The sequence below is a fragment of the Equus przewalskii genome, chromosome 1 (genome assembly GCF_037783145.1).
Source record: "Equus przewalskii isolate Varuska chromosome 1, EquPr2, whole genome shotgun sequence".
Lineage (NCBI taxonomy): Eukaryota > Metazoa > Chordata > Mammalia > Perissodactyla > Equidae > Equus > Equus przewalskii.
In genome coordinates this window covers 9143520-9168195 of record NC_091831.1, presented here as the reverse complement: position 1 = coordinate 9168195, position 24676 = coordinate 9143520, and the positions used below count along the sequence as shown (strand labels likewise).

The 24676-nt window shown below is 47.7% G+C and overlaps 1 protein-coding gene across 2 annotated transcripts in view; it reads right to left on the bottom strand.

The window, feature by feature from the left end:
- Window positions 1-221: 221 nt before the first annotated feature.
- Window positions 222-24676, bottom strand: part of CPXM2 (carboxypeptidase X, M14 family member 2) — a 130354-nt gene continuing 105899 nt past the window's right edge. For both annotated transcript variants that reach the window (XM_008516223.2, XM_070631770.1), the window contains exons 8-14: window positions 23616-23739; window positions 21962-22158; window positions 20730-20909; window positions 15463-15760; window positions 10788-10927; window positions 8749-8848; window positions 222-1548 (exon numbers count right to left, since the gene is read on the bottom strand). In XM_008516223.2, coding sequence (XP_008514445.2) covers window positions 1295-1548; window positions 8749-8848; window positions 10788-10927; window positions 15463-15760; window positions 20730-20909; window positions 21962-22158; window positions 23616-23739 — 1293 coding nt within the window. In that variant the 3' untranslated portion in view covers window positions 222-1294. The remainder of the gene's footprint in view (window positions 1549-8748; window positions 8849-10787; window positions 10928-15462; window positions 15761-20729; window positions 20910-21961; window positions 22159-23615; window positions 23740-24676) is intronic.

Below are 24676 nucleotides of genomic sequence, written 5' to 3'. Positions count from 1 at the left end.
GAGTTATTAGCGGGTCCAAAGCATCAGGAGGATTTCACCCAAACACAAGCCTCTCCTGGGAAGGAGCCGGGGAACATGCAGCTGTCAGCACCAGCACCCAGCTTGACGGGGGTGCAGGATGCCCCGCCCCAAGCAGGCACCTTCTCTAGGGTGACTACCCGCCAACAGAGGCGTCTGGGTGGCTGCAAGTCTACCCAGGAAAACCACACACTAGAAGGATCTTACCATTTGCTTTCTTTATTTTTCTCATTCTCCCCAGGTCAGTGAGGCAGCAACATTAAGAAAAAGTGAGACAAATAATCTCGCATGGTAATTCAATAACCCCTTCCGAATCAGTGCTCCACAGATAATTCCAAGAGCTTTCCATCAAATTTAGCTTAATCTGGAAGGTCTGGCATCCCACCCACCAAAAATAACTCCCAGGGGGATGTCAGGCCAATTTAGGACTCATTTCCATGACAGGAGGACTGTCTGGAGCAGAGAGAGGGTTGCAGGTCAGCCTCCATGCTCTTCTCAAGTCCTGGCAGGTCCAAGAGGAGCACCAGCTAGACATCTGGTCCCTTGGGAAGGCTGGCGCCTCCTGCTCTGCCCCCCAGGGAGACCCCAGGGCTACTGGACCAGCAGGGACTTTGGGGGCTCTCTGTGGCCCCAGCATGGATGCAGTGAGCCCCAAGGCATGCTGCTGCCCAACAACCACTTTTGCATGATTGCAGCCTTTCTCCCCTTTTAGGATCCTTTCTTGAAAGGGAAACCAGAGGGATTCTAGGGGCCGACTGATGCTCGCTTGCTAACGTCTCTGTTGTGAACAGAGTACAGCAGTTGTCTGCAGCAGCTTGGAATGTCCCAGGGCCAGAGAGGGTGGTTTCCCTTAAAATGCCCATGAGCATCTCAAATGGTGACACTTGTGACAGCCGGGCCCTGGGAATGCTGCAATTTTAGCCGTGCAAATTGCAAATGCAAGGGACCTCTTGCTGTCACGAAAACACAGGTTTCCCTTCCTGCACAGCCAGGAGGCCCTGGACAGGCAACTCCCTGTTTCTCAGACTCTCAGCTTCACTCCTACCAGCCTTTCTCTGCTGCCCTGTCCGAGTTATCTGGATAAACGGGAACAAAGAAAAGAAAATATCCTAAGCCCTCGGGCCCCTCCCTTGGAACCAGCCTTGCAATACAGACATTCTCCTAGGCCTTCTCGAATTACAGAGAAAACAACAGTGAGCGAGTCCTCTACGGAGCTACGACCAGCGTGGTTTAATTTGCAGGGGTCCGGATGTGTCTCGAGCGTTGGGGGTGGGGGTCACCCGCGCTGTCGTCTCTTCCGGCCCCGCAGCTTCAGTCGCCTGGCTGGCAGGCTGACCGGCTGCTTCCCGAACTTCTCCATGATCTCTCTGATCCTGGCCAGGTTGGTTTTGCTGAGCGTGAAGTCGCAGCGTGTGGCCCCCATGTCGTAGCCGACCATGCAGTTCTTGGTGGCCGAGGTGAAACCTTCCGCCTTGGCTGTGACCGCATACTCTCCGGGGTTCAGGAGGCGCCAGTAATCCCCATCGCTGGCTGTGAAAAGCAAGCAGAGGGATTCAGAGCGGCTCTTTTCTAACACAGATGCCACCCGCCCAGTTATTCCAAGACCAACCTCCAGGCCAGAGAGAGACCCAGAGGCAGGCAGGGAGGAATTCGAGCCCCCGCAGATGCAAATTCTTAATGTGTTTTGGAAGCCAAGATGCTTTCCTCTTTGGAAGCCGCCTTAAGGGGTTTAACAGGAAGGGGGTTGGGGTGTAGGCTCCCCACAGCGCTAATACACACGAACAGAGGTGGAGAAACAATCACCAACCCTCCTTCCTCTGTGACAATACACGCCATTCATTATGAACTTGAACTTTCAAACGATACGCCCTTGGCACAGAATGCCATCTTGAAAAGCCATCTGTGCCTGGCTTCCTGGCTTCCCTTGGCACAGCTATAAATACAGAACAGTAATTTTTAAAAGAGGTGGGGCTCCTCACTTCTGAGAAGAGAAGGAAAGAACTCCACGGGATGAGGGCCGGTGACCAGGGAGGAGGCCCTGGGATCGGCACCTGATTCCATGGCCTTCGTTCCATGGCCCAGGGGCCAAGAGAACCTTGGAGCTGCAGGGGCAGTGACACATGGGTGCTGCAAGACTGAGCCCCCGCCTCCCCAGTTTCACCCTTGGTCTGCCCCCAAAAACCACCTAAGGGGACCGTGTCCCACGCTTAGCTCTAGCCTAGCTCCTTGCTGCATACAGCGGGGTTCTAGGCTGAGGCCACCCCTCCCCAGGGGGCTTCAACCGCCTGAGAACCCTTAGACCCCTGACATTAAAGTGGCCAAAGACAGAAAGGGAGACACCAGCGACTCCCACTGAGAATGTGGCACCTGGAAGGACGAGGCAGCCACTGATCCACTGAACAAACAACTCCTGGGTGTCCATCCTGTAACATTCCCTTTTCTCCATGAGTCCTCGGATGCCCAGGGAGGTGCAATGGCCTACACAAGGTCACACAGCAGGGAATTCACTGGTCGTCCAGTGCCCGGTTTGGTTTTCTCTCTTATGACAATCTGAACGTCCTGCCTGGCCTAACGCTTCGGTGCCAGGTAAAGAAGAGGAGAGGCTGGATTTGACGGCGTGCTGGGGAGGCCCGAGTGAGGGGGGCTGTCTGAAAGAGCCCCGATGTCTTCCAAGGGGCGGGCGAACACTCCGCGTGCGTGTGTGTGTGAATACACACCTCCCACATACACATCCGTCACACTTCGAAGCATCACGTTTAAGCCCACACTAGTCTTCATTCATCCGAGCCACCCCAGATGACGCTGTGTGCACGTGACAGCATGAGACGTTATGAAAAACGACACATGTAGGCAGCTGTTTGCCACACGAACAAACGGTCCGCTAACTGGGAAACAGGGATCAATACGAGAGCTCCCGGGACATCACAGCGGGGCGGCCCCTGCTGTTTCTTGGTGCTAAGCCCTGTGTCTCCCTTCGTGAAAACATAGGGTTTTCAATTACATAAAATGCCATTTCATGGCTTTTCAGAAGGCGAGAGTCTTCGTCTCGCCATCAGCTGGCCTCAGCCTCACAGGGCAGCCTCCCCTTGTGACATCTCCGCTCCCATGGCTCCCCGGGCAAACCTGCATGAGCCACCCGCTTCAGCATCCTGCCTGCCCTCCTGCGGGACCGTGCGACCACCTTTTCCCGTCATGATCCCTCATAGGCTCCTTAAGAGTCTGAGTCGTGCTCTTCAGTGCTTCGCAGCGCGTTCCACGCACGCCCTCAATCAATGCTGAGTCGAATGAGCGGGATGGAGAGGAATGTGTGAACATGACATCAAATGCCTTATCAACATTTTACACCAAGTCTCAGCTACCGCAGGTCCCTGCACCCTGCAAACCCCAGAGTGGACTAGCCAAGGCGCCTGCCAAAGGCCGTTCTTCTCGGTGGAGCGCGCCCCCAGCGCACTTGGAGGTCAGTTAGAAACAGCCTGGGAAGGGGCAGGTCTCCCGGAGGGAGGTGCCCAGTGAGCTGAGAGGGGGTGGAAGAGATCCGTGATGAACAAATGCCTATCAGCACTACTGATTCAAACTTACGCTGATGAGAAGGCTTTGTGATTCTCCTCCTAGCAAAAGCCAGAAGGCTCCCCAACCCCCTCCCCAGTCTATCCTCCACGCCTTGGCTGGCATCCTTCTTATCATGTCTTGGCACCTGGGCCTTAAACCTGCCCTTAGGACATGGTCACCTGGGCAACGAAACCCAAAGTCCCTGGGTGGCCCGCACCCTTGAAACGCCAGCTCCTGCCCTTGCCATCCACATCCCACTCCCACATCCCTGTGTCCCATCTCACAGTGGTTCCCTGAATGGGCCACACGCCTCTCACACCTCAGGCAGGGCCTTTGCATATCCTGTTCCTACTGCTGTTCCCCAACTCCTGGGCTGGATCAACTCCCTTTCATGCTTTGAAAACTCAGGCCTTAAGATTCTATTTAAATGGGTAAAGTTTTTTTTTTCTTAATAATGAAACCGACTCTCCATAATTTAAAAGCAGTCTGTTCTGTTCCTATGGCTCTGTTGGATAAGTCTTCAAAGAAAATCCAGATACAACGTACTCATTTGAGACAAGCAGTTGGAGACGGTGTCCTGTCAGCCTGAGGATTCACCCCTTTCAGATAAGGGCTAAATGCTCAAAGCAAAACCCCAACTCAGGTCCTGCTGACCCCTCCCACATCATCACATGCCCCTCCTCCCTTGCCCACCACTCTGCAGCCACACAAGGATTTTTTGTTCCTTAACTCTTGACTCTAAACCTTGCTAATGACTGTTCCCTCTGACTGGAATGCTGTTCCCTGCTCTTCTAAAGGCCAGCTTGCGCTCATCCCTTCAGGGAGGGAACCTTCCTCGGCTCTCTCATCTGTTTCTATATATTACCTGATTTGTTTCTTTCTTGGCTCTGATCATAGTCTGCAATTAAGTTTCTTACTTTCCTTTATAAGTGCTTGTAGGTCTCCTCTACTAGAATGTATGTATGCTCTTCGGGGTCAGAGGCCATACTTGTCTCGTTCACCACACTATCTCTAACCTGGTACATAGTAGGTGCTCAATAAGCTATGTTAAAAGAATGAATGACACTGTCAGGAATTTGTTTAGGGTCACAGAACCAGCATGGGGGGGTGTCGCCTCTGTAATCTGGAAGATTCCATTTCTGTAACACGGAAAGGCCTGACTCTCTCATCTGCCTGGCAGGGCCTGCTCTTCCCTAGAAATTGTCTGCTGGGCTTTCCTCACACTTATCACCAAGGCTCCTGTTCCACCTGCTTCTGCCCCTGACCACCGGGAAAGTCTAGAACCATCCACTTCATGAGACTCGGATGGCGTGTTGGGTGGTCCCCCTGATCAGGTCTGTGTTCAGAGGTCAGCTTCCGTGGAGCCGCAGCGGGAGGTCGACACACAGCCGGCATCGCCTGGCGCCTGCAGACCGAAGGGACAACCCAGGCCCTAACAAATGGCCATTCGTCAGTAGGTCAAGGTAGTGTCCACCAGACTAAGGACACGCATGTGGCGTCCTGAGCCAGGTGTTGGCCGACATATTTACCTGCATTTAGAAAGCATCATTACTAGTGTCCCTCCCTGTGGAATTCCATTTAATACCCTTGTTTATTTTATGCAAAATCCCTTCTGAAATAAACCTGGTCAGATCACATAAGCCTCAGACAGAAATCAAGGCAAATTCAGAGCCGATGGCGACACTGAAAGACGGCACAACAAATACCACAAGGAGCCAGGCGGAAAGCATGGCACTCATCCCTCATGCGAGCGTGCTTGGAAATTATCTGTAGGGGAAACAGAGGGAGATGCAACTCCCATTAGTTCATCAAAACTGTCTCCTTGATTACAGGGGCCTGAAATTCAGAGCTCAGTAGGCAAAGTACCCCCTGCTGGCTTGTGGGGCCCCGGAGCCTTTTAATCTCCCACTCTGCTTAAAACCCTCACGTTTTCTCACACTGCATACTAGGCGCCAATAGTTCAAGGAACGTTCCAGGCTCTTTCATGAATAAATCTTTTAAAGGAGCTCATTAGCCATGTTTAAAATACAAGTCCTGTGCAGAGCCAGATCAACAGCATCCTTCGTTCAGAATCATCACCAGCACTTTGCATGTATCTGGCCCATTTACTGGTACACAATCTCCATTTGTTGAATTAATGAATGAATAAATGGATGAATGAATGAATCAGTGGATGCGTATGAGGGGCTACTATGTACCAAATGCCATGCTACACAGTGTGAAACCCTGTGGTCAGTGGCTATAAGATCCTCAAGGACAAGTGGTAGTGATGTTTAGAAAATATTGTTGAGCAAAGAAATAGGACAATTACCTGGAAAGAGCACAGTTCAGAGCATTACACAGCAGTCTACTATTTTGTGGCATTTCAGATACATTTCACTCATTTAAACAATAATTGGCCTTCTGTACCAGGCACGTGGGCAGGTAGCCTGGCAGTGAACATGGGGGCCAGGTCTGAACCCCAGCCTCACCCCGTCCTAATGTCCCAGAGCCTCCCCGTCCTCACGGGTCAAATGGGACCATTTGTTGGGAGGATAGAGTCTGTGAACACATGTGAACAGTCTGGGGGGACAAGGCCCCTTCCCCGACTCAGGAGGAACAGCACGGGGACAAGTAAGGGGCACTGAACTTAAAAGTCTCAAGCCTTTGGCTCAAATCCCAGCTCAGTCACTCACTGCGCTCTCTTGGAAACACCATGTCACGTCCACTCACTCATTCAAACTCATTCGTTCATTCAACTATTTATTGAGCACCTACTGAGCGCCAGACAGTGTGCCTGTAACACACTGATGAACAAAACAGTCAAAGGTCCTGCCCTACTAGCGAGGGGGACAGAAACAAACAATATGCACAATAAATGTAGTGTGTTAGAAGGGAGGAACACTTTGGAGAAAGGAGGAAGTGGGGACGGAGAGTGGGATCAGCAGGTGGCAGCGGCAGGTGGACAGCGTTAAATGGGGTGGTCAGGGCGGGCCTCATTGAGACCGTGACATCTCAGCGAAGACCTGAAGGGGACGAGGAAGGAACACAGGGACTGCCGAGGGAAGAAGGTTCAGGTGGCAGGAGCAGCTAGAGCGAGGGCCCCAGCGTGCGGCCTCAGTCCTTGAGGAGGAGCTGGTGGGTGGGGGCAGAAGATGGGGCAGCAGGAAGCATGGGGAGCAATTATCCTGTTTGCCCAGGACTGAGGGCGCTCCTGGGACTTGGGATTTTCAGTTTTAAACGGGGACAGTCCCGGGCAAACTGGGAGAGTCAGTCGCCCTAGGAGGCTGTAGGAGAGGAGGTTTGGGAGGGAACCGGTGGCGCAATCCTATAAGGCTGGGTAGGCACCTTAAGACTTTGGGGCGCCCCTGCAGAGTTCAGGAGAGGAGTGACTTAGCCCAGCTTCCCTGGTACCAAGCTCAGTCTGGCTGTGAGGCAGCGAGGGCAGAAGTGGGAGGAGCCTGTCTGGAGGGTATCATGGTGACCCGGCAGGAGGTGGCAGGCCAGACCAGGGTGGCAGCTGAGGAGGTGAGCAGGGGCTGGATTCTACACCTGCCTCCTGACAGACTGGGCGTGGGGCGCGGGAGGGAAGAACCAAGGCTGAGCCTCCGTTTCCTCCTCTGTACCTCGTGAATCATTCTGGCCGTCGCACGTGTCACAGGTCATAACACACAGGGAGCACAGGAAGAGGACGGACTTGAGCCAGCTTGCCTGGGACCATCTCTATTTTAAGTCTGAATGTCACACATCCTGGGAACCCCCTCAGTCCTGGGCAAATCAGGACATTTGGCCGGCTCAGCACAGTCTAGGCCAACAGGCACGGGTCAGGCTATGTCAAACGCTTGCGGAGTCAGCGTGCTATCTGGTTTCTCCCAGTTGTTCCAGTGTGTCTGAGGGCTGACGAGGTCTTTCTTACGGCAATCACGATTTCCTGTCTCTTGCTCATGAGTCTACTCTCTGCTCCTGGATAGGACCTGTAGTAGGTTGAATGGGGACCCTCTAAAAGATAGGTCCACATCCGACTACCCAGATCCTATGAATGTGACCTTATTTAGCAAAAAGCTCTTTGCAGATGTAATCAAGGATCTCAAGAGGAGATCATCCTGCATTAGCCAGGGAGGCCCTAAATCTACTGACAAGTGTCCTTATGAGAGACAGAAGAGGAGGAGGCCAAGAGAAGTCAGAGGCAGACACTGGAGTGATGGGGTCAAGGAAGCTCAGGAATGCCTGAAGCCACCAGAAGCTGGACGAGCCAAGGCAGGCTCTCCCCGGGGCTCCGGAGAGAGTGTGGCCCTGCTGATACCTTGATTTCAGACTTCAGGCTCCGAATCTGTGAGAGAAGAAATTTCTAGATTTTTAAGCCATCTAATTTGTGGTCATTTGTCACAGCACCCATGCCCAGCTCCCTGCAGCTGACGCCATAGTAAAGAGCATCTGCCCACACAAGGACACAGCGCTCCTCGGTCTCCCTCGGTGTACAAACCCCCGGGTGGGTTTAAATATGGCCATGGACACCCCATCTCTGCCAGAACTCTTGCAGACACTCTGATTTAGCATTCAGCCAGTCCTCTTTCTTCCACAGTCATCTGTCACTGCGTCCTGCTGCAAATATCATCGATCAAGGTCAGGGTCACTGTATCTTCATTTCCCACTGAACACACCAAGTGCCATCTGTGTGGTGACAGTCCTGGGGAAGCCTGGACTTGTCCTATCACTTTCCAATCCGCAAAGAGCAGACACGGTCTTTGTGCAGATCCGCGGAGTGTCTGCAGGCATCTTCCAGCCAGCAGGGCAGCGCTGCCCAGAGCAGGAACGGCACAGGCCGGGAGTCAGGTGCCTGAACCCCAGCCCACTCGCCTCTGAAACCTCCAGGGCGTCACTGACCCTCTCTGAGCTTCTGTTCTTCACCTGAAAAAGGGAAAGAAGGGCCTGCCTCCCTCAAAGGGTTAAAGCGAGAAAAGAAATGAGAGAGAACATCTATGAAACTTTTGCAAACAGATCATGTGGGAAAAGGGCACAGAGAGAAGCGGGCAAGCACAGGTTGAAAACCCCACCGCGCAGGGTCTTCATGAAGTTAGAGGACGCAGCCGACACTTCTGCTCTGAGGACAAAGTCTCCACACTCAACTCAAGATTTCAACCCCAGTGAAACCCTTCCAGAAGCCGACATCTCCTGAAAGGCAGTTTACACACATTCAGTTACCTGTTCGGATGTCGTGGTTAACGCCTTCCACGGAGATCACGGCGTTTGGGATTCCTTTTCCATGTAAATCCCTCACCAGACCTTTGATGCCACGATGAACCTGGTCCGCAACAGAACGAGACACCGGGTGAGCCCGCCGACTGGCCCGACCCGACCCGCCGCCGCCCAGCGCCAGCCTCGGACGGCTCAGAGCCATGTGCAGCTCAGACGCCCACTGGCTCTGCCTGGGTTTGGTGTGCAAACTTTCGTATTCCTTTTGGGTCTATGCTCCAGAAAGTCTTCCACTGGAGTTAAAATATCCCAAAGGCTTAAAAAATGTTAGGATCTGAGAAGGTTAATAGAAAACACATCCACTAAAAATAGAATTTAATTTTTTATAGACATATTTATTTTTGACTCTCCTGGGCTATATAAACTTAAGGACTTAAGAGGCAGAGACAAAAGACAGAGTCCAAGACGTCCCTGTAAGCTACAACTCTGTCTATAGGGCCCTTCCACTGATCAGCTGTGTCATGACACACATCAGCTCAGAACCTTGTGCCTCAGTTTCCCCATTTGTAGAATGATGTGACAATCCAAGGTGACATACTATTGTTTCCAATGACATTCTTTATACATATTACTACGCCTGGGCATTTTATCCACAGGAGGCTCTTTGGTTCAACTGGGATCATCACTTTAGAAGGATTAGTTTGCTATAGTCAAGGTCTTCTATCTTTTCATATATGAAATGAAAAAGAGCCTTCCCTCACAAAATTCCGGGGTGGGGACAGAAAGTGTGCTCACAGTTTCCCAAGAGGGAAGAACAAATGGGGTCCCTTCTGTACTGGGGAAGTACACACTGTGAGCTGCATTGAGCGTCCCAGGACCCTCCCCAGAGCCGACTGGGTTGATGGTCCCAGTGCCGACCTCTGCCACCTGTGTGGAGGGGCAGGTACTGGAAGTGGGCAGTGCAAGCCACCGGCTGAATGCTCCTGCTGCCTTATCCGTGACAACCCACGGAAAGGGCAACCTGCACGCACAGCCTCAGGATCTGATTCTAATGGAGGGAATCACGAGAGTCATGTGACTGAGGTTTGACATCCAGTTTTGTTTATTCCTCTGGTTTCTAGTTAGTCTGTTCCTTAGCGGGCCTTGGATGTTATTCAGGTGGTTTTAGCACCAAACTAGAACCAGTTTACTCAAGCCTACAAGGCAGCTGTGTCTGTGAGAGTGGGAAAGGGAAGGCGTGCGGGGTTCTAGTGTATACAGCAGGCTTCTGCACGAACTCCAAGCAGGACCCGGCGGGCGCTTGTTGGAGTTGCTCCCAGGTAACACCCTGCCACCTGCAGCGATGACTCTTCAGCCTGAGGGCTTTATGGGCCGAACTGTGCCCCGACAAATTCATGTGTTGACGTCCTCACCCCCAGTACCTTAGGATGTAACTGTACTTGGAGAGAGTATCTTTCAAGAGGTGATGGAGTTAAAATGAGGCTCTTAGGGTGGGCCCTGATCCGGCTCACTGGGGTCCTTATAACAAGAGGAGACTAGGACACAGAGCCAGCAGGAATGTGTGCACACAGAGGGGAGGACACAGTGAGGACATAGTGAGACGGCAGCCGTCTGGAAGCCAGGGAGAGAGGCCTCAGCATGAAACCAACCTGCTGACACTGAATCTTGGACTTCTAGCCTCCAGAACCGTAACTTCTATTATTTAAGCCCCAAGTCTGTGTATTTTGCTATGCAGCCCTAGTAGAGTATACAAGGGGCCTGGGCACACTGGCTCGGACATATGTCACCCCCTCCCTACAGAGAGGCATCTGAGAACCCCTTGAACTAGTCTCACCCACCTTGGACCAGTGGGAGCTGTAATATCCACTCAGAGCTCCCTTTCTTGGGTCTAATCAAGTGTTCACGGACAGCGGTCCCTCCCAGCACTGCAGTGGCCGGCCCAGGACAACAGCCAGGTCTGAAGCACCAATTTGGTCTCACCTTTTCAGCCATCAAAAGGGCCTCATTCCTCAGCTAGCCCCCATCACAGCCGTGTGCCCACGCCATACCTGCTCCATGAACACGATTAAGGATTCCCGATTATTCTCCCATTCCTCAGGCAGCTGGCTCTCGTGCGGATATTTATCACAGCCCACGTAGATGGACAGCTCGAAGCAGTTTGTGTGAAGGTAGCTGAAATCATTGAGACCTGCCAAGCCAACCGGACAACACTGTCACTAAACGATGCTCAAGGTGGCACTGGGGAGACAGCAAGAACGGTCAAGGATGTGATTCAGAAGACTTCATCTGAACAAGGACGTGTCAGGTATCTACTGTAGACAAAAATTGCTTAGAGCAAATGTTGGGGGAGGAGATGAGAGGGTGAGGGAGGATGCAGCCAGACTAGTTTATGGGAAAGACGGCATATATAAGAGCATCTTCCACAAATGGAGGCCTGAAAAAAGTGATTTTTAGGTAAAATTCTGTTTATTTTATTAAATTCAGTTTAGCACACTGTTTTTAGAATAAAGGTATCAATAGGGAACAGTATAGATTTTAAGCATTTAAATTTATAGTTACGGTGTTCTCAGCTACAGCTCTATAGCAGTTTTCTACTCTAATTCAGAAAGAGAGCTAGCCACACCACCATTGCCGAGTGCCTAACAGAAGCCAGGACCTGTCCTCAGCCTCCGCATCGGCTGAGCGCAAACCCAGCAGACAGGAGGGCAGCACTGCACAATTTGACAAATAAGAAAACGGAGGCAGAGAACAGTTAAGAAAGCTACCCAGAGTCATGCGTCTGGAAAGAGCCAGAGTCAGGGTTTGAAGCCAGGTGTGGGTGATGCCACGACCTTGCTCTTATCTCCACGCAGAGCGCGGCGCTGGGGCTTCAGGGCCAACGCACTCACCCGCTAAGCCTGAAAGCAGACAACCTCGGCATCCCGACACGAGGACGACAGACGGAAGGCAGCCAGGCTGGCATGGAGTCGGTCCCTGCCTTAGTTTCCTAGGGCTGCTGTTAGGAGTGACCACATGGCGGGTGGTTTAAAACAATAGAAATGGATCCTCCTGTAGTTCTAGAGGCCAGAAGTCCGAACCCCAGGCGTGGCCGTGCTCCCCAGAAAGGCTCTAGGGGAGCCCTTGCCTTGCCTCTCCAGCTCCGCAGGCCCCTGGAGCTCCTTGGCTTGTGGCTGTATCGCTCCCATCTCTGTCTCTGTCTTCATGGGGCCTCCTCTTCTGTGTCTGTGCCCTCTCTTCTATCTCTTCTAAGGACATCTGTCAATGATTTTGAGGCCCATTCAGGTAACACAGGATGACCTCATCTTGAGACCCTTCACTTAATTACACCTGCAAAGACCCATTTTTCCAAAGGTCACATTCATAGGTTCCAGACATCAGGAAGCAGCCATAGACTCTGGAGGGCCACAGTTCAGCCACTATAGCACCCACTGTTTGTGAAACGAATAAATGAATGTTAGGTGGCATAAAGTTCCAGTGGCTCTCTTCCCAACAGTTATTATTGGAGAACAGGGTGATGAGCAAGAACATACCGCAGCCATGCTCCATGTGACCACCAGGACGCACGGGCCCAGGAGAAGGCGCCGCGTGGATTCTGAGAGTCAGGGCACCGGAACGCTGAAGCTGGTGCACCGGGTTTCTCTGTGGGGTCCTCCTGTGCCTCAACCAGCCCGGATCCTCACCCATCCTAACTTCCCTCCCTTCTCAGCTCACCATAAGACTCAAGGATGCATTCCTCAGCATAAATGTCAGCTTAAAAATCATGGCTTTGGGTGTCCAGAGCGATTCTGTATCAATCTGCTGCCTAACCACTAAAGTCACAGGCAAAATGGTGCAAAACATATCGCCAGTCTCTACCAGATTCCAAATTCGAACCATCCACAAGTCATCAGCCACATTTGTGATGAAACAAGAATGGTGAGAGCAGAGCAATAAAAGAGGGGGGACAGCATCAAGCTAATGGAAAAACCGTTGGCAGGGGCCTGGTTTGGTTGAAGAAGGTTGATCAAAACTCCAGGTCAACTCATGCAGTTGAACTCAAAGGCTGGAATTACAGAGAGCACAGAAGGCCGCCGGACAACACTTCCACCGCTCAGCACGGGCAGGACACCCGGGGGGCCTGGGCTCCTCTAGGCACTAACACTGTCATTATTGTCAACTTTTTAGGCCTTGTTAGTACTGAAATAAGTAAATTGATATTTAAAAACTCTGGAGTAGGCCTGCCATTTTGCAATGTGTCTTCAAAGCACTAGCAGCACTAGAAAAATTGGCAAAATGATGAGAAACCGCGAGTACGGTGGAAAAGCTTGGGCCAGGCTCTCTTGGGACGTCCAGCCCTTCAGCGAATGTCGTGTAGCTGAGAATACTTTGTAAAGAACGGCTTCAAAAGCGAAACATGTGGGTGAGGAGCTGTGGTGTGACCCAGATAGTTCTGCACAAGGCTTCGTCCCGGCTGGGGATGGCAAGACATCCCTCTGTGCTCTCCCTTTGCCCGGAATCCTGCTCTTGTCACAAGCTGCAATGTGGAACACAGAGCTGTGCTTTCCTTGAAGCTCTGTGCCTGGTGCCATCAGCACATCTGCCTCCATTGTCGGGGAGAGGACGCAGGATCGCAGCCACAAACAAAGAGATCTAACATCACTTTGGAGTTAAAACGCACACGCTACAAACGATGTGCATTTTGAGACTGATTGCACTGCGCACTTAACCGCCCCAGTCTCCATTAACTAATGCCTGTCGGTGCGCTGTTAATGAGCAAGCAAGAAAGGAACAAAAAGACGGAGAGGAGGGGTAGGGGGAGGGAAGGAAATTAGAAATCGCATTTCATCAGTCTACAAAGAAACGAAACTGCAGACTTCATCACACCTCCAGGAGAAGGAAGGATTAAAAAGACTCCAGCCACCACGTGGCTCTGCCACAGAAGTCTCTGAAATAATGGAAAATATAATTGATAGAGAAAAATCAAATGCTGCCCACGTGACTACGCAGCCGTCAACTGTTCAAAATGTTACGATTGACCCAACCCTGACAAATCCAGCTGTGTCCATACCCAATTTAGTCACGGCAGCCATAAGACATCAACCGATATTTCTCATACAGATTAGTGCAGGCTTTTAGGGCTTGAACTGAAAAGCAAGAATGCTTTTTGGCCATTAGGAAATTTTCTTGATAGAGAGGGATTTGCTTTTCCTTTAAATTTGTACAGAGCAAAAGCATGATGGAGATAAATAAAACACTTCTCTCCTTGGTACGGATCCAAGAAAAAGATGGCAAGCTTTCTGCTCATGTTTCACGGGAACAAATACGTCTACTACTTTTTTATTTCTCTTTTCCCAAGGGTGGAAACATATCTGAAAAGCCTGTGGAGGCTGAATCCCTAGCAAAGAAAATTAATATTAAATTTAATATTAAAGTTAATTAGTACAGTGAAATGGAGAATAAGAATATGCTCATAAAGAGGTTTCATGGTGAGCATGATACTGGGGGAGGGGAGAAGGTAGGGAATGGGAAGTTATCATAATTGAGTGTTTCCCATAAGCTAGACGCAGAAGACAGCGACACCTGTCACCTATGTCATCCTCACAGTAGTCCTCAAGGCAGCATCATCACCATCATCATCGTCGTCGTCATTGTCATCATAACCATCACGCCCATTTTACAAACGGAAAACATGGGGATTCAGAGAGGTAAAGTAACCTGCCCAGGGTCACACGGCATCTAAATGATGAAACAGAATTTGAACTCAGGTCTATGTGACACGGGATACTTTTCAAATTCATCAGTGGTTGGACCAACCCTCACAAAGTCAAGAAAATAAGCAACGGGCCTTATGTTTGGGGTTTTGCCATCCCAATACGGAGGGACCTTAGGGAACATGACATCCTTATCCCTCCTCATGTGGAGGCCCTAGGCCAAGAGGACCCCGACACAGGAAACAAAGTGCTTATCCTGAAACTTGGGCCACAGGGTCCCCTATGGCTGCTGAGAGGAATTCCTGAAGTCTCTACTGGAAGCCTCTCTGGTCCTGTGTGGATGTGCGGAGCAAAGCCACATATTCCCTGCATCGCACACAGTTGGGCATCGACCAGACGCTCAGGTATGATGGGGAGGCCACCCACAGACGGCCAGTGGATGAGAGATGTGTGAAACGGTCTTCACTATGGGCCTCAGGACACACCTGCCGCTAGGAGTCTTTTCACACCTGAGCAGGGATCAATGCCGAGCTCTCTCTGTGGGCTCAGAGAATGGGACGTCCCCCACAATGGGACCAACTCTGGGTGAAAGCTGTGGCTCCAGCATCAGGACCAGCATGCTCTCCCCAATTTGCTGAGTTTGCTTTTTTGGTCCAATATTTCCCCTAAGTCTATGTTTAACCATCTCTGACCCTAACTGGAGTAGCTCAATGGCTAAGAGCAGACCAGAGAGACACACAGACCCCAGCTCTGCCTCTTTCTCGCTCGGGCAGATCCCTTCCAGTCCCCAAGCCCCAGTGATTTCATTCATAAAACAGGGAGTAAGCCACACCCCCTCAAAGACTGTAGTAAGGACTAACGGGGAATCTATGGAGAGGGCTGGCACCTTGCACATAGTTAACTGCAGTAGTTATGATGCTGATGGGAATGATGAAAAGTGGGTTGAGAGGAGATGGGCCGCAGGGTCCCGCCCAGTCCCAGCAGTCTGTTATCGTTTGGCCCCATGACGACAGCAGGACAATCAGAGACTTACTTCCGGCCACAGTGTGCCAGGAAGCCCCATTGACAGTCCCGTCCTCCTTCTGGAAGTCTTCCGTGTGGCACACTCTCCTCCTGGCGTCTGTCATGAGGCGGTGCGTGGAGGCGTAGGAGTAGGCCAGCCAGCGGAACACGTGGTCGTCAGGCGTGGGGGTGTGCTCCTGCGTCTTCCACAGGGACCTCACCATGTCGTAGGGGTATGCCACCACCAGCTCGCCTCCCTGCAGGTTGCCGCCCAGCACGAAGGGGATTTTTTCCATCCAGGCTATGACTGCCCTGGTCTCCACCGCCACCTGTGAGCATTGCAAATTTAAACACGCTTTCATAAATAAATTAAGAAGGAAACTGCTTTCTCTCCCTGGCTTTCCAAACAGGGACGTATTTGGAAAAGCAATAATTTTATGGAATAATCTTAGCAAAATTTAGAATTTCAAAATCTGCCCTGGGAAAACTGGACTTTGTGGAAATAATGGATTAAAAAAAAGAGAAATCCAGGGAAGTTTCCTCTTGTTGGAATATTCCGGTTAATGCATAAAGAGGGAACGATAGAATCAGAGTATCAGGACTCGGCAACTCCAGGGAATTAATGAGTCAAGCATGTTCACTGATGGCTACAAAGGGCACAGAAAGAGACGTAACCAAACGCGTCTCTCCTGATGGAAAAATACACGCCTAAAAAAACCAACCCTGAATCTAACCAACCCTTCAGGCCAGAGGCGGCAGACTCTTTCTGCAAAGAGCCAAATAGTAAATATTTTAGGCTTGGAGGGCCACACAGTCTCTGTTGCCAACTATTCAACTCTGCCGCGGTAGCAGGGCAGCACCACAGACCATCTGCAGATGAAGGAGCAAGGCAGCGCCCCAACGAAACGCCATTTACAAAAACAGGACTGGGCGGGACGGGGCACAAAGGCTGCAGTTCGCCAACCCTCGTCCTATCTAGGCCACGCGGGTCTGAGTCTTACGGCGCCAATTTACAGGAAACACAGGAATACGTTACATGATGTCACAAGAATAGCAATTAGCAGCGCCCAGACAATCTAGCTGTTTATAACCCGGTTGTTACAAGATAAACAGCAACAAAATTCCAAAGCAAAAAGGAAGTGAGGAGAAATCTACAGTTTAAAGCATACTTAAAAGACCAATCGAAAACCAATCGAAATGAATGGGCTTTAGGTGGATCTTGATTTAAACAAACTTTGAGAGAAAGAGAGACTGAGAATGAAAATAGGGAGATATAAACACGCACTGGATATTTTATAATATTAAGAAATAATTTATTTTGATATGATAATGGCAATAATTTAAAAGAGAGCCCAATCTTTTAGAGATACTTACTGAAACATTTACAAATGAAATACTATGATGCCTGGGATTTGCTTCAATAAGCTTGAGGGGAGGAGAAAGTGGGTGAAGATGTAGATGAAGCGAGAATTGATAAGTATTGAAGTTGAGATGGGTATGTAGGAGTCCTTCACAGCTTTCTCTCTAATTTTGTACGCTTGACATTTTTTTAATGATAAAAAATTAAGAAAAACAAGAAAGGAAGAAAACTGACAATGTTGGAAGCTAGAATTGGAGAGCTTGATATGGTCAAATACTGATCAATGAATCAAATATTTATCATAAATTGCTAAGCCCTATGAAGTTAATTCCGGTAGAATAAAATTGAAAAGAGAAAGAAAGAAACATTGGAAATGGTTTAACTGTGCAGTATAGAAAATTGATTAAGGAATGAAATTGACTTCATAGGATCCATTAAGTTCTGTTTTTACTGTATTTCTAAACACATCGGGGACCCCGGATGGGATTAATCCTAGAACTCGATTCTTTATGCAGTATCATTATTGGTCCATGCTTGGTCCTCCTCCTTTATATATTTTGATATGATGAACACCTGTCAACCCACCATCCCACCCAAGAACCAGATCTTACTGACAATTTCTGTGTAACCACTATATATAGGATATAGTATATTTTTATATTATATAGTATATTTATATAGTATATAGTATATATTTAGGATATAGTAACCACTATATCCTAAATGGTACAATTCTCATTCTCTCTCTGTTTCATCCCATATGTGTATGCCTAAAAATGTATTCTTTGGTTTCACTTGCTTGGGGGTGGGGGGCAACCATCCTGATGTTGTCTTCTACAACTTATTTTTTCTTCAGTTTCATGTTTCTAAGATGCTTCTGTGTTCTTACAAAAAACTATAGTTCAGTCTTTTTCACTTCAATACAATGATCTCAGCATTTAATTGATCTCTTCTTGTGATGATGGACATATAGGTAATTTTCAATTTTTTTGCTATACTGAACACTGTTGCTTTGGCAGTTCTTGTCCTGTCTCTGGTACACACGTGCTGAAATTTATCTTGCATAAATCACCAGAAGAGGAATTGCAGAGTCACAGCATATATACATATTCCACTTTACAAGATAATCAGGTTATTTTCCAAAGTCATTGTGCTGATTTATATTCTCACCCACACTGTGTAAGACGTCACTGTCCCATATCCTCTCCAACACTTGGGTACCGTCAGACTTCTTAATGTTGCCAGTCAATGGGTGTAAACGTTCTCTTCTCTGCATGTCCTTAGTACTAGTAACGCTGAACATCTTTTCATGCTTATTAGCCATATGTTTCCTCCTCCGTGAATTGCCTTTTCATATCTTTTACCCATTTTTCTACTGAGTTGTTTATATTTTTATTATTATTCATATATTTTAAAATTCAAATTATGTAGTTTTCAAATAATGTCTCTCAGTTTTTAGCTTCTCTCATTAAGGCTTCTAAATCTTCTGATGAACAGACTTTCTTATTTTGATGTAATTGAATTTATTAACCTTTTCTTTCATGATTAATACCATTTAAAATAGCCTTCCGCACCCTGAAACTAATCATCTATATAACAAAGTTTCACTAAGAGATTTCATTGTGAAAGATTGTTAAATTTTATCAAATGCTTCTTTCTGTGGATGAATTGCTTCATATTTTTTCTTTGTTTTCTATCATTTCATTGATCTCTGCCGTTACTTTTTAATCACAATCTTTCTACATTTTGGGGGTTTCTTCTGTGATTCCATTGCTAGCTTCTTAAATTAGCTAATTTTCAGCCTTTCTTCTTTTGGAATATAATCATTTAAAGGTATAAATTCTCAGAAGCACTATTTTTTGCTATACTCCACAAATTTTGATGCGTAACGTTTCCATTATCACTGAGTTCTAATTATTTTTTTAATTACTGGTATGATCTTTCCCTTTGACCCATTAATTAGAAGTTTTGATTTTTAATTTTCTAAATACATGGTGATGTTCTTATGAATCTTATTACTATCTTCAAGTCTGACCATATGGTGGTGAGAGAATTACGATCTGCCTGACTCCTATTCTCTGAAATTTGTTGACGTTTTCTTTACAGCCCAGAGCATCATCAAGTTTTGAAAGTGCTCCAGAAATTATTCAGAAGAATATGTACTCTCTAACATTGGTGGTACAATTCTTATAGATCTCTTATGTCAGGCCTGTTAATTGCTATTAAAATCTTTCTCTTTGCTGATTTCTTATCTGTCTAAGCTATCCCTAACTAAGAAGGGTATTGGTGATGGTAGATTTGTGTAATTCTCCCTGTATTTCTCAAGAATAAGAAGCTCAAAAAACTAAATTCTAGTCTTAAAGTAAAGATTGAAATCCAAGGACGGTGTATGACTGTGCTAAAATAATTACTTATCTCTTATAGCCTAGGGTTAAGAAGTTCTAAGAATCATATTCCAACTTTGGTCCAAGAGTTCCCAAATTATAACAGCACCTGAATTCTCTGCTTTGCTAGATGTCATTAGTACATCCGTTTGAGAGAGAGGGGGATTTTATAGGATGGAATTAGGAAACAGGAGAAAAGATTCAGAAGACTCAGAGGCCCTTGAATCTTCTACCCCGTGTAAGCAGCCCATGGGCATCCTAACCAAACCACATTGTTTTCCCACTGTCTGTCTCCATCACTTGACTGGTTGCTTCTTGAGGGCCTGGATAAAACCATCCTATGAATCACTAAATGAGGCAACCACGCTGGCCCTCCTTCAGTAAGTGATACCCACGTGTGCTGCGGGCTGGAGCCACGAGGCAGAGCCAGAGAGCTGCTGTCCTCTATCCATTCATCCATTCTCTCTCCATTCCTCAGGAAGAGGAGCCATTTTTTTTTTTTTTTTTTTTAAGTTTTTGAGCTTGCAATGTACTTGCCTAAAATACAGCATTTCCCAACCTTCCATGCAGTGGTTGACATCAGCTTTTGACTAAATTCTGGCCAATGACATTTAAGCAGAAGTATTATGTAGGAATTCTGGGAATGAATTCTTAAAAGAAACTGAATTATGTGAAAGGAGAACCTTTTATGTTTTTAACCCATTCTCTCCTCTTCCTTCACAGACATGACAACCAGAGCACCCATTGCCATCTTGGATTATGAACCTGAGGATGAAAGTCACATGCTAACATGGTGGACACAGAAAGAGGAGTCCCGGGTCCCTGATGATCACGGGGCTTCTATTTGGCGCGCCCTGTATCATCTGCCTCCAGGGTCTTTTTTATATGAAAAAAGAAATAAATTTCTACCTTGTTAAGCCATTGTTATTTTGGTTTTCCTGTCGTTGCTGCTGAACCTAATCCCTCACTTACATAGAATTCAAGGCAGACCTCTTGAAGGACATATGTGATCAAAGACTAGGGGTAAAGAGGTGGATTACTATGGGCAGAGCAGGCTTGGAAAATTTATTTCTTCTATAACCTATTCTTTGTGAAACAAGACCTAAGAAATTTAAGAGAAACATTTCTCATCCAATTGCATTTTTCTTTCTGGAAGCACCACATGTAATAAATCCATGAGGACTTATTAAAATAAAAATAAGATATCGCAAGCAGTCAGTTAGGGCTAAGGACAATTTCATAGCAGGATAATTGCCAAAGATGAGGGTAGTGATGATAGGAATAAACATGCACAATTTAGGAGAAGTTTCTTTGTTTTTGGAGCACTGTGTGGTTGTAAAGAAATAAAATAAAATGATTTCTCTTCTATGGAGAATCTCCTCAAATATCAATTTAAAAGGTAGTTATTATCTAGCATACTTCCCTACCTTTGGAGAAAACATGAAAGAAAAAATGGTTTTGTCTTGTTCTTAAATGTCACATTCTCTGCAAATACCAAAGGGGGTTCACTTTGGCCTTTCGCTGCTCTATAGATTATGGAGTATTTTCACTCACCGTGGCATTCTCAGACAGAAACCACTCAGGGATTGCAATATAGTGATTGGGAACTTTCCGTGGACTGTTCGGTCGGTCCTCGGCCTCCCAGAGCAGCGTGTTTAAGTCAGGAAAGTTGTTGTTGATGTCAATCCCATCATGGGTCCAGCGTCCCAGGGACCAGCCTCCCAGCTCTGAGCCCTGGGAGACAATTCAGAACGTGAGGAACTCACAGACTTCTTGACAGTGCTGCCTCTCACACACAAACCACTTCCATCTGCATCTCCATCTCCACCTGGTGTGTGTCTCTAAGCCTCTATACATCCTCAGTCCCAAAGATGACATCCAAAGGAGAATATCGAAACATGTGCTATTAATATTTGGTGAGCGATGGATAACACAGCCAAATCACTCAGAGAGAATGCAGAGAGTCCCTCCCACTACGTGGTGGTGCTCGGAAAGTATTAGGTCCCTTCTTCCCCTCTTCCCGCATCTCTTCTACACTGGGTGGATGAAACCCCGAGTAGTAATGAGCCTAAGACTCCATCATTGCAAAACTGGCGGCCACCATATGCACACATTCTCCATGCCCTGCCCATCATTCTGGCTCACTATAGCACTGCAGACCCGTAACCAACTCTTTGCACCAATAAACACAACCAAAATTCTGTGTCATCAAGTTTGCATTTGAAAAGTATCATTGTTTTTAAGTATATTTTTCCATTTTATTCCCAGATATTGTGATGTACAATTATGGATACACCACACAACATAATATTTAACTATACTCTATACATAAGTTTATACAGATGTATCTTCTATACACACCTGTAACCTATACAAATTCTATGTCATAATTAGAATATGAAATATGAACAATATATCAGAATAATAAAACAACTCTTCTTAGAGGACTGATGAGAGATATGAATAATAATCAAGGTTAGTGCATGCCTTGATTAAGTGCTAATCAATGTCAGGTGTATTATTATTCGAGTCTATTATTATCATCGTATATATAAAACAATGTTATTATTCACTTCCACATTCTCCAGTCTGTTGGCATGGCCACCTCTCAGGGTCCCCATAATTCTCAACTCCTGCTCGGCATCTTTTGTAAACCTTATGGGCTTCCCTGCCTCAGCAGAGATGCTCAGAAAGAAAGCTTGTACTGAGGAATTCACAACCACCCATGGCGGAGCACGCTCTGCAGTCAGCGCTGCCGCCCTGGGCAAGAGAAGTGGCGCCTTTACCCCTTCGTAGGCCTTCTCGTAGCCGTCGGGGTTGAGGGAGGGGAGGATGTGAATCCGGGTCTCCTCCACCAGAAAGACGATGCGCGGGTTCCGGGCCAAGTACTCCTGGCACAGGAAGTGCACCAGCAGCAGCAGCAGCTCCCGGCCCAGCACCTCGTTGCCATGGGCCCCTGCGATGTAGTGGAACTCAGGCTCACCTTTACTCAAAGGGGGAGAAACACAGGTTCATATTGGAAGCTTCTAGCAAAACAGCCCTGATCACATTATGTTAGGGGAAAAAAAAATCTCTGAATAATATAAACTTACAATTTTAGCCCTATCTATTCTTTCAAATAAACCTCCAAAATTATATCAGTACTATTTTCCTTTCATTCCCAAATAGTCAGGTACATAAGAAAATGCATAGAAAAATCTTAAATGATACCAGACACAGAGTAATAATGTTTATTCTTATTGAGCAAGAATAGATAAAACTACACAGTGCTTAGGGTTTAAAACATACAAATTAAACACAAGCGATGACAATTATTTTTCTCTTTTGGGAGGCAATTATTTTTCTTAAAAGAACTTCCCATTATGTTACAAGGACACATAGATGAATCAGTACAAGCAGAAAATCATCCAGCAGAGCAAATCAGCAATGACACGATTTTGTAAAGGGAGCTGTCTTTGAGCTTTTTCCCTTCAAAGTTCAGCTTTTTTTTTTTTAAAGATTGGCACCTAAACCAACAACTGTTGCCATCTTTTTTTTTCTGTTTTTTCTCCCCAAATCCCCCCCATACATAGTTGTGTATTTTTCAGGTGTGGGTCCTTCTAGTTGTGGCATGTGGGACGCTGCCTCAGCATGGCTTAATGAGTGGTGCCATGTCTGCGCCCAGGATCTGAACCGGTGAAACCCTGGGCCACTGACGCAGAGCGCGTGAACTTAACCACTCGGCCACAGGGCCGGCCCCAAAGCTCAGCTTTTTTAGTGTTGGGACTTATCAGTGCTAGGCACGAGCTGCCAACACTTCTCCTTCCCCACTGGCCAAGCTACTGCTTTCAAGAAAATGCGATTTTACCAGGAGATAAAGCTCTTACCCTTGAAAGGATACTCCTAGAGGAATTCCTGAAAAACTGATTGATATTAGAGTCAAATGAATTAGACAAATCTCACACTTAAATGTCGATGGATTTCTAAAGGTCTCACAGATTTACCACAAAGAAAAACCAGAGAAGGCCCTCTGACTTGGAGCAGGACACAAGTCTAGGAGCAACTGAAAGGGAAAAGGCTGAAAAGAGGAAATGCTTGAAAAGAGGATTGAAATTAAACAGAGGGGACCTCTCTAACTTGAGCCACTAGTGACCAGGGAGTCCAGAATCTTCTCCGGCCACTTTCTTCTTTGGTTCGTGTGACTGGTCTTAGAGCTGGAGAAGAGAATTAAATATGGTCCATTTGGAGGAAAGAAGGGTATTTCTAGCTTAAACAAGTCAACAGCTCGTGTCATAAGAGGGTCACAGAACCAAAATCTGCAGAATCTATGTATGTGAGAGCAAGGCACAGATGGCTCCTGCCCTGCTTCATGAATGTTCTCACGGGGATGAACCATCTCCGAGCTCTTTAAGAAGGCTCCGAATGTGACGGGACAGGGGCACCACGGGGGGGCAGCCTCACCGACTTCGTGTTCCCCGGGATGGTCGGAGATCTCCACGGCATACAGCTTCAGGCCCTGGTGGCTCTTGCCAATGTTGTAAATTCTAGTGATATTGGGACACATTTCATTCACAACCTTCATCAACTGAAAAACAAAATGGATTTAAGGCTCTAAGCAATGATGGCCATGCACTACAGGGGGCAGAGTGCCCAAGAAGACAACTGCTGCTGCTGCCGTTCCACAGCCGCCCTGCATGCCCCCACCCTCCCCACACACCAGTGCTATCCCCTCTGCCTGGAAGGTTCTCCTTGTGCCTCCTCTGGCCTGATCTCTCAGCACCCCTTGGTTGTGATCATCTCCCTTAGTTGTGTATCACCTCCCTTGGTTGAGATATCACCTCCCTAGGTTGTGATATCACCTCCCTAGGTTGTGGTTATCACCTCCCTTGGCTGTGGTATCACCTCCCTAGGTTGTGGTTATCACCTCCCTTGGTTGTGGTATCACCTCCCTTGGTTGTGGTATCACCTCCCTAGGTTGTGGTTATCACCTCCCTAGGTTGTGATTATTACCTCCTTTTCACCGTGGTTTCTGTTTTCTTGTCTCCTCACTAGACTGCAGATCCTTTAAGAAATGGACTGATCCTTTAACTCTATATCCTTCCCTAAAAATATATTTATTACTAAATGTCAATTTCTTCTAAGATTTCATGAGCATCTATGATGTCAGACCGAGGAAGCAGACACTGCTCCCGCCTTCCTGGAGCTTAAAGTGCAGCAACAGACAGGAGTCACAGGATGACCCTCTTCATCGCTGCTAAGGAAGAACACAGAGGGCGCCATGATAATGAGTCGTGCAGCCAGAGGGTGAGGGAAGCAGGCTTCCATGAGGAAGTAGAATAAATACAGGCCGTTTTCTGAATTTTGCTTGTAAAGTCAAGCTAGTCAAACTGACAGCTTCAGTCTGTGAGAATGAGACAGCTGCCAAAGGAGGTAAGGAGGACCCTGGGAGTCGAACCAGCACAAGCTGCCCTTGGAGACAGAGGACAGAGACAACCTCCCAGAGGTGCCTTGCCTCCCATCTC